Source organism: Mixophyes fleayi, unplaced genomic scaffold (assembly GCF_038048845.1).
Source record: "Mixophyes fleayi isolate aMixFle1 unplaced genomic scaffold, aMixFle1.hap1 Scaffold_4072, whole genome shotgun sequence".
NCBI classification, from domain to species: domain Eukaryota; kingdom Metazoa; phylum Chordata; class Amphibia; order Anura; family Limnodynastidae; genus Mixophyes; species Mixophyes fleayi.
In genome coordinates this window covers 3,139-12,935 of record NW_027448055.1, presented here as the reverse complement: position 1 = coordinate 12,935, position 9,797 = coordinate 3,139, and the positions used below count along the sequence as shown (strand labels likewise).

General features: G+C 42.7%; 1 protein-coding gene across 1 annotated transcript; it reads left to right on the top strand.

Moving 5' to 3' along the window:
• Positions 1 to 578: 578 nt before the first annotated feature.
• On the top strand, positions 579 to 9,464 carry LOC142134168 (cytochrome P450 2G1-like). The gene is made up of 6 exons (XM_075194505.1): positions 579 to 768; positions 1,342 to 1,526; positions 1,692 to 1,854; positions 6,923 to 7,072; positions 7,327 to 7,487; positions 9,260 to 9,464. The coding sequence occupies exons 2-6, from the start codon at positions 1,350 to 1,352 to the stop codon at positions 9,455 to 9,457; spliced, it is 849 nt and encodes a 282-aa protein (XP_075050606.1). The 5' UTR covers positions 579 to 768; positions 1,342 to 1,349; the 3' UTR covers positions 9,458 to 9,464.
• The last annotated feature ends 333 nt before the right edge of the window (positions 9,465 to 9,797 follow it).

Below are 9,797 nucleotides of genomic sequence, written 5' to 3'. Positions count from 1 at the left end.
GTATTTTTGCTGCTGTGGTATCACTAATCTGTTTATTGGGCAGCACGGTGGCTTAGTGTTTAGCACATGTGCCTCACAGCACCAGGGTCATGAGTTCAATTCCCGACCATGACCATACAAACTGTGTGCATGGGTTTCCTCCGGGTGCTCACACTCCAAAAACATACTAGTAGATTAGTTGGCTGCTATCAAATTGACCCTAGTCTCTGTGTGTGTATGTTAGGGAATTTAGACTGTGGAATTAGTGACGCTATATAAATAGATTATGATGATGATGTTTTCATTACAAAAGCAATATCCTTTATTAAAAAATGTTAACCTAAACAAACAAACAAATTCAAACTATTCAACTTCTATTAATTGTTGCATGGTCTGTAGAAAAAACAAATAAACAATTTGCTTTGTAGTCATGTAAAAATTATTATATGATCCAAATAAAGAATCCAGTTATTGAACATAGTTGTTTAAAGAATGTATAAATGAGCCCAGAAAGTTACTCCAGGGACTGAAGAAAGGGGATTGGTTATTCTCAGAAAAAAAGTTATTGTTGCTGTATCTAATTACCGAATGAACGGCTGAAAGTGAAATAAACAACGATCTCACCACTGTTGTTGTACATCAAGCCGGAGAATAACACAGAATCAGAAAAGAGATTTATAATCCTGACAGCTTTACTCTGCAACTAGCAGGAAAACAACTTGGACCTTAATTACAACACAAGCTCTCCTGACAGCTGACTGAAACTTATAATCCACAACCATCGGGACAGTGGGTTTGATGTTAAACATTCTTTAAAAAACTATTTTCATTAAACTGGATACTTTATTTGGCTCATATAGTATTTTCAAAATGGCTACAAACCAAATTGTTTATTTGTTTTTTTTCTACAGACCGTGCAATAGGCTACTCCGCAGTGAATAGTTTGTATTTGTTTATTTTTTATGTTAATATTTTTAATAAAGGATATTGCTTTTGTAATTCTGAAAGCATGCGACTAAGATTTTTTAAATTTATTCTAATTGTTTAATACCAGTTGTACAGTGCAGTCCAAATTTTTTACTTTGCTAAGTATTGTAGAAGTATGACAAGCTTAAACACTTATTATACTATATGAGCTTACATTCTACTGGAACATTTCCATGTTAACTCCACCCAATTAAACATGTAAATACATGAATATATATACATATTCTGGTCTGTGTCAGTCAGACTTAACTATAGTACAACAAAACATTTTGAAGTTGTTCGTGCATTAACTCTGATGTTGATCTACATTACTGAACGGCATTAGAGAAGCTGCAGACCAATATCCAACTGAACATTAAGTGGTTTATATTTCAGGATTCTCCATGGATAGCTCATGGATTGTGGCAGTGCTCCTTATGGTCATCACCTGCAACTTTATCTACTTGACTTGGGACACAATGTACCGGAAACGTAACCTCCCTCCAGGTCCAACTCCCCTGCCTCTAGTTGGAACCTTGCTTTACATAAAGAGGGGGGGATTGGTGAATTCCCTTATGAAGGTCAGTTGTATCTGTTTTGTATAGGGCTAAAATAATTACTTAAAAAAAATATATATATGCTCTTATAATTTTACATTGAGGGTTTATATTAAATAATATGCTTGGGAAAAGTAGTACTTAGATTGAAAAATAGATAACTGTAAATCTGTCTAATCTGTTTTACAGCTCTGGGAGAAATATGGTCCAGTGTATACCCTTTATTTTGGCCCTCGACCAGTGGTTGTCGTTTGTGGATATGAAGCTGTAAAGGAAGCACTTGTTGAACGAGGTGAAGATTTCGGTTCCCGAGGTCATCTACCTTCAATGGAGAGATTTACCAAGACTTATGGTAAGAGAAACATTTAAGTGGCTATAGATCCTTTTTAAGGATACAAAATAATGGGACTTATGGCTCTCACCAAGAATTGATAAACTAAACAAAACCCTGCAATATACATAATCAAGTATAAAATATCTCCTAATGCAGCACTTATAGTAGGTATAGATTGTTTGTGGACTTAAAACCAAAGCGTATAAACAAAATTACTTCTGTAACGATATTCATCAGCAGTCACCCACCACCATGTGTTGAGTTTTCAATTTAGGCAGACCATGTAATTAAAAGAATACCTAACATAATTATATAGTTGTCTCAGAGACAAATAATGGTTTAGCTAGACAGCATATATAGGTTGAATCTCTGACTTGGGTGCTAAAATACATGGAAATACTGGTTACATAGCATTAAGGTGAAGATATGCAGAGGGTTCAAACAGTAACCTTGATAAAAGTCTCACTTTTATTTGGCTTCCGAAGCACATTTCCAGAACCAGCTGGTAAGACCAGGGCCTGATTAAGGGTTCTGGCCGCCCTAGGCTAATACGGCTGCAGCGCCCCCCCCCCCCCCCCTCCTCCGAATATATAGGTGTATAGGAACACTCCCGAATATGAATGTTCAGGTGTATTCTCCAGCATTCAAATTTAGACAGATTGTGCCATTGTCTCTTACCTGTTCTTGCTCTTCTCTCTTGCAACTTTGTTATACTCTCGCTGGCTTCTGGAAAGTTGGCATCCTGTTTTGAAAATGCAAAAATGTATTATAATGCAAACCCTGAATGATTAGGCCCTTTAGTTAAAACAAAACACTCCATTATGGCCAGCTAAAAGTACCCCATTGGACAGGCATATATAAGCAATATCTGAATATTTGTTGTCAATCAAATACAAACCTCTACCAGCCCCATCTCACTAATATTTAGTATTCTAGTGATTGCTGAGACCACCCATGTGACCACCACACAATCATGAGATTCTGCCCCCAAAGCTGCTGTATTTTTTAAATACCCCCTGCAGCCATTTTTCTTAACCACAACCCCCCCCCACAGCCATTTTCCTTAACCCCTGCTGCAGCCATTTTCTTTACCTCCCATCCTGCATCCATCCCCCTTGCAGCTATTTTCCTTACCCCCACTCTGCTAGCTAGCTATCCCCCCCGTCACATCAAAACTCCCCCAGTCACATATATCAGCCCCCCTCCTCTGCCCTCCTTCATACATATCAACCTCTCTCCCTCCCTATAGATTTTCATGGCAGCCCCCCCTCCCACCCTATAGATTTGTATGACAGTTCCCCTCTCCCTCCCTATACATATGCATGACAGTCCCCCCTCTCCCTCCCTATAGATATGCAGGGTAGTCCCCCCCCCCTCCCTATAGATATGCAGGGTAGTTCCCCCCCCTCTCTCTATAGATATGCAGGGCAGTTCCCCCCCCTCCCTATAGATATGCAGGGCAGTCCCCCCCCCTCCCTATAGATATGCAGGGCAGTTCCCCCCCTCCCTATAGATATGCAGAGCAGTTCCCCCCCCTCCCTATAGATATGCAGGGCAGTTCCCCCCTCCCTATAGATATGCAGGGCAGTTCCCCCCCCTCCCTATAGATATGCAGGGCAGTTTCCCCCCCCCTCCCTATAGATATGCAGGGCAGTTTCCCCCCCCCTCCCTATAGATATGCAGGGCAGTTCCCCCCCTCCCTATAGATATGCAGGGCAGTTTCCCCCCCCCTCCCTATAGATATGCAGGGCAGTTCCCCCCCTATAGATATGCAGGGCAGTTCCCCCCCCCTCCCTATAGATATGCAGGGCAGTTCGCCCCCCTCCCTATAGATAGGCAGGGCAGTTCCCCCCCCTCCCTATAGATATGCAGGGCAGTTCCCCCCCCTCCCTATAGATAGGCAGGGCAGTTCCCCCCCCTCCCTATAGATATGCAGGGCAGTTCCCCCCCTCCCTATAGATATGCAGGGCAGTTCCCCCCCCCCTCCCTATAGATATGCAGGGCAGTTCCCCCCCCCTCCCTATAGATATGCAGGGCAGTTCCCCCCCTCCCTATAGATATGCAGGGTAGTCCCCCCCCTCCCTATAGATATGCAGGGCAGTTCCCCACCTCCCTATAGATATGCAGGGTATTTCCCCCCCTCTCTCTATAGATATGCAGGGCAGTTCCCCCCCTCCCTATAGATATGCAGGGCAGTCCCCCCCTCCCTATAGATATGCAGGGCAGTCCCCCACCTCCCTATAGATATGCAGGGCAGTTCCCCCCTCCCTATAGATATGCAGAGCAGTTCCCCCCCCTCCCTATAGATATGCAGGGCAGTTCCCCCCCTCCCTATAGATATGCAGGGCAGTTCCCCCCCCTCCCTATAGATATGCAGGGCAGTTCCCCCCCCCTCCCTATAGATATGCAGGGCAGTTCCCCTCCCTATAGATATGCAGGGCAGTTCCCCCCCCCTCCCTATAGATATGCAGGGCAGTTCGCCCCCCTCCCTATAGATAGGCACGGCAGTTCCCCCCCTCCCTATAGATATGCAGGGCAGTTCCCCCCCCCTCCCTATAGATAGGCAGGGCAGTTCCCCCCCCTCCCTATAGATATGCAGGGCAGTTCCCCCCCTCCCTATAGATATGCAGGGCAGTTCCCCCCCCCTCCCTATAGATATGCAGGGCAGTTCCCCCCCTCCCTATAGATATGCAGGGTAGTCCCCCCTCCCTATAGATATGCAGGGTAGTTCCCCCCCCTCTCTCTATAGATATGCAGGGCAGTTCCCCCCCCCTATAGATATGCAGGGTAGTTCCCCCCCTCTCTCTATAGATATGCAGGGCAGTTCCCCCCCTCCCTATAGATATGCAGAGCAGTTCCCCCCCCTCCCTATAGATATGCAGAGCAGTTCCCCCCCTCCCTATAGATATGCAGAGCAGTTCCCCCCCTCCCTATAGATATGCAGAGCAGTTCCCCCCCTCCCTATAGATATGCAGAGCAGTTCCCCCCCTCCCTATAGATATGCAGGGCAGTTCCCCCCCCCTCCCTATAGATATGCAGGGCAGTTCCCCCCCCTCCCTATAGATATGCAGGGCAGTTCCCCCCCCTCCCTATAGATATGCAGGGCAGTTCCCCCCCCTCCCTATAGATATGCAGGGCAGTTTCCCCCCCCCCCTCCCTATAGATATGCAGGGCAGTTCCCCCCCCCTCCCTATAGATATGCAGGGCAGTTCCCCCCCCCTCCCTATAGATAGGCAGGGCAGTTCGCCCCCCTCCCTATAGATAGGCAGGGCAGTTCCCCCCCCTCCCTATAGATATGCAGGGCAGTTCCCCCCCTCCCTATAGATAGGCAGGGCAGTTCCCCCCCCCCTATAGATAGGCAGGGCAGTTCCCCCCCCCTCCCTATAGATATGCAGGGCAGTCCCCCCCCTCCCTATAGATATGCAGGGCAGTTCCCCCCCCTCCCTATAGATATGCAGGGCAGTTCCCCCCCCTCCCTATAGATATGCAGGGCAGTTCCCCCCCCTCCCTATAGATATGCAGGGCAGTTCCCCCCCCCTCCCTATAGATATGCAGGGCAGTTCCCCCCCTCCCTATAGATATGCAGGGCAGTTACCTCCCCTCCCTATAGATATGCAGGGCAGTTCCCCCCCCTCCCTATAGATATGCAGGGCAGTTCCCCCCCCTCCCTATAGATATGCAGGGCAGTTCCCCCCCCTCCCTCTAGATATGCAGGGCAGTTTCCCCCCTTCAATTACCTGTAGTTGTGCCAGCGTCGCTCCTCTTCTCAGATCAGCAGATAGGAAGTGAAGACGTCCTGCTTCCTGTCTGCTGCACAGCAACAGGCAGCCTGGCGATTGGCAGTGTGTTGCTAACCACTGACCACCATTGCTTTTGATTGTCAAGCCCTCCACCCCCCCCGCGGCGACCCACCCCCCCCTCCCCCACCCCGAAAAAAAAAATGAATGAAGAAAAAAAAAAAAAAATACCCACAGGGCAGCGCCCCCCGGGACCCAGCGCCCCAGGCTGCAGCCTGGTCAGCCTAGTGGTTGATCAGGCCCTGGGTAAGACTTATCTCTCACTTCTCTGCTTCGACTAATCACACGGTGCGGACCTATAGCACTTCCATCAGTGCTCTTATGTTACGGGTCACCAAACCACAAATTACTTTATACACAAGTTTTGAACTGTTTAGAACTATAGACTCTAACAATAGATTTTTAGCCAAATAGAACTGAGACTTTTATCAAGGATATTGGATTTTATCAAGCATATCTTCAACTTTAATGGTCTGTACCCTGTATTTCCATTGGCATTACTATATCTGATATCATTTAGCACCCAATGCAGAGTTTCAACCATATACTGTGACTATCACTTATGTATGTTTTAATTCTGTTATTAAATAGAGTACATATATGATTATGTTGTGTGTGTGTGTGTGTGTGTGTGTGTGTGTGTGTGTGTGTGTGTGTGTGTATTTGTGCTTATATATGTATAATACAGTTTATATCTGCCTCATAGCCATATCATCATTTATTTCATCATTTAGTTATATAGCACCACTAATTCTGCAGCGCTGTACAGAGAACTCACTCTCATCAGTCCCTACCCTAATGGAGCTTACAGTCTACATTCCCTAACATATACACAGACAGACAGACTAGGGTCAATTTGATAGGAGCCAATTAAACTACTAGTATGTTTTTGGAGTGGTGGGAGGAAACTGGAGCACCCGGAGGAAACCCACGTAAACACAGGGAGAGCATACAAACTCCACACAGATAAGGCCATGGTCGGAAATTGAACTCATGACCCCAGTGCTGTGAGGCAGAAGTGCTAACCACTTAGCCATCATGCCGCTCTGCAAAACCATATGCATGTGAAATCCTCTGGTCACCCAGTACAATTAACATTTGCTAGGTTAATGACCAGCTACACTCCTGTTTGTCACGCCTTATACTCAACACTAGGTTCAGTTACAGCTACTCCTTTGTATATACTCTGATCACTTAGACAAGTTTCCTGTTATCATTTACTAATATCACAAGAGCTTTGGAATTCCTACATTAAAATCTTCTGTCTGAAAAAACATTTTCTTTTCTAGGTATTAGTTTCAGCAACGGGAAACGGTGGAGAATTATGCGCACCTTTACTCTAAAGACACTCAAAAGCTTTGGTTTTGGAAAGAAAGGCATTGAGGAGAGCATTCAAACAGAAGCACAGTACGTGGTGGAAGAATTTAGGAAGTTACAAGGTACAGAATACAATACACAAAAAGTGTACCTGGACACTTTCAGAATAGCATGCTTTATAGAAAACTGTATTATAAGGGGAAACATGTTTGATTTGTTTTGCTAGAAGAAAAATCCTATTATACATTGGTCTGCTTTTCCTTCAGAAACAAGCTCCGACACATTTTTCAAACTGTTGCATAATTAAAAGCTTAACAATTAATGACGGTGCTTAAATGAGATCACATAATATAAATAACGTATCAATATGTTCCAGGTCTTTCATTGGATCCAACCAAGAGGATAATGGATGCCATCTATAACGTTCTTTGTTCCATTATATTTGGAGAACGTTTCGATTATGAGGATGAGCAGTTCACCAGGCTTCTTAGAATCGTGAAGGAAATATTCCATATTGCATCCTCTCCATGGGGACAAGTAAATATTCTGATTGGAAGAATCACTATTTGCAGTGAACATACTGGTTGCAGAAAACACAAACACCAAGGATTAGGCTGATTTTATATAAATTAGTGAACTTCAATGCAATACATAAAAAAAGGACAATTACTCTTAGAATATAACAATTGGCAGTGAGCGCAGAAAAACGATAAACTATTTGTCTTTACCATGTATATTTTGAATTGCATTCTCTATTGACCACAAACCACCCTGTATATAGGCTGGTCCTATATACAGCCTTTAATCATCATGCAGTACAGATAGAAACAAGATTATGCCTATGTATTTAGGAGTAAAATTTGCTCTGAGAATGAGCATCTTAAATTGGTCTGGTCCTAGATAAAGGCTTAAGTTGTAAAATACATCCGTATACTTTTGCAGGTGTTTTTTGAATTGCACATATCTTAAGAAATGTGCAACTATAGATACGTCTGGACTAAAACATGCGTCCATCATCATGTGCAGTCGATGTGCGATTATATATACTCACATATTATAGAGTATTACTAGTCGAAATTAGATGCATCTCTAAGGGGCATGGTTTACTTACATCTCTATGACCCCACTGTACTGAACTTACAAGTGAATGTGCTTGACGTTTTTTCTCCACAAGTGACAGAAGTATAAGATTTGCTCAACTCATAATATGGGTGCAGTGTGACAAATATTATACAAGTCACACTTATGACTTGTGTTCAACTCTAAATCAGGCCCTTTATGATTGTAATTTTGCAGTGATCTTGGACACTTTGAATAACAGTGGGCTTAAGTCGACTTATCCATTATGTACGGGGCAAATTTTTGGGCTGGACTTATAACATGGTTATATATTAATTCATCCCAATCATACACAGGGCCTGGAAATCTGAGATTACATGAGGGAAATAAAATTACAAAAAAAATATTGTGTAAAAAGTTACAGACAGCAGGCTAGTGTCCCCAATTACTATATTTAGCCTGAGAAAATATTTTATTGCCCCAGACTGTGAGATGTCGTTATTTGTAACAAAAGCAGAAGCACAAGGTTTCCTTGACAGTTGTGTGCATTCAAATTGCAAACAGCCCTAAGGGATAGAGGAGGCCCACATTCCCGGAATTCCAGGGGGTGGGGGAGACATCCTAATGACCCAAATCAATTTCTATATGAATTCCTATGTATTGTCTATACACACTCCTTTCACACCTGTATACATTTCAGTTATTACTAACCTCTTTGGATGTCCTAGGGCATGCCAAACATTTTTTGAGCTGTTTTTAAACAAATAATTGCTTTTGTTGAAAAATGGCATCAATGTACAATTGAAGCACACAAGTTAGCATCCAATATTTTTTTTAATCTGTTTCAGTCAGGTCAGAGATGTACTTTAGACACATTGTGGTCCTTATCTGATAGCGCAGAAATACATTTTCAGTGCAGGCACAATTTACAGTTGTAGAATTATTAAACTTTAATTGTACCAATCAATACACATTTTTCAGTCGGCTTCAATCTGATCCCTTTGGATGACAATTTTCCATTATTTGTATTAATGTTAGTTGTTTTGCTGTTTTTTTTAACAAATTTATCAAAAGCAATCAATGCATAAGAGTATCCTCTTATCTATCCCTCTCGTAGCCTAGTCAAGTTACTTTAATCTAGCTGTGGGTTGCTTCAGGATATATTTTTAAAATGTACATCTTTGTTGGAACTAATTTAATTTATGAATTCTTTACATCAATAGTTAATTACCTTCTTTATGATTTTACAGCTCCACAACATTCTTCCAGCAATTATGAACAACATTCCAGGACCTCACCAGAAGACAATCACTTTCTCTGAAGAACTGAGTGACTATGTATTAGAGAGGGTGAAGGCCAGCCAAGAGACTCTGGATCCCAGCTCACCCAGACATTTTATTGATAGTTTCCTCATTAAAATAGATCAGGTAATTATTAGCAGAAAATAAATCCTGTTATGGAGCAATAATATATGTAAAGGGGGAAATATTTATGGTGCTCTATGATGTTGTTTATGTCTCAGTGATATCACTAATTTCAAGTAAATTAATAGTCTGCATTGTAATGAATATTGTTTCAGCCTATAAAATAGTTGCCATACATTTTAAGAGGTATTCTAAAAAATGTAAAAACCAAGTCAAAAGTAGCTAAACAATTCATATAATACAACAGATATACTAAGGATAAATACATAACTTAGAGAATAGAGATGTATGGAAACCCAAAAATTATATTTACAGCAATTCACATTGCCCAGTTTTAAAACTTCAATTCAAAATTCCACATTGC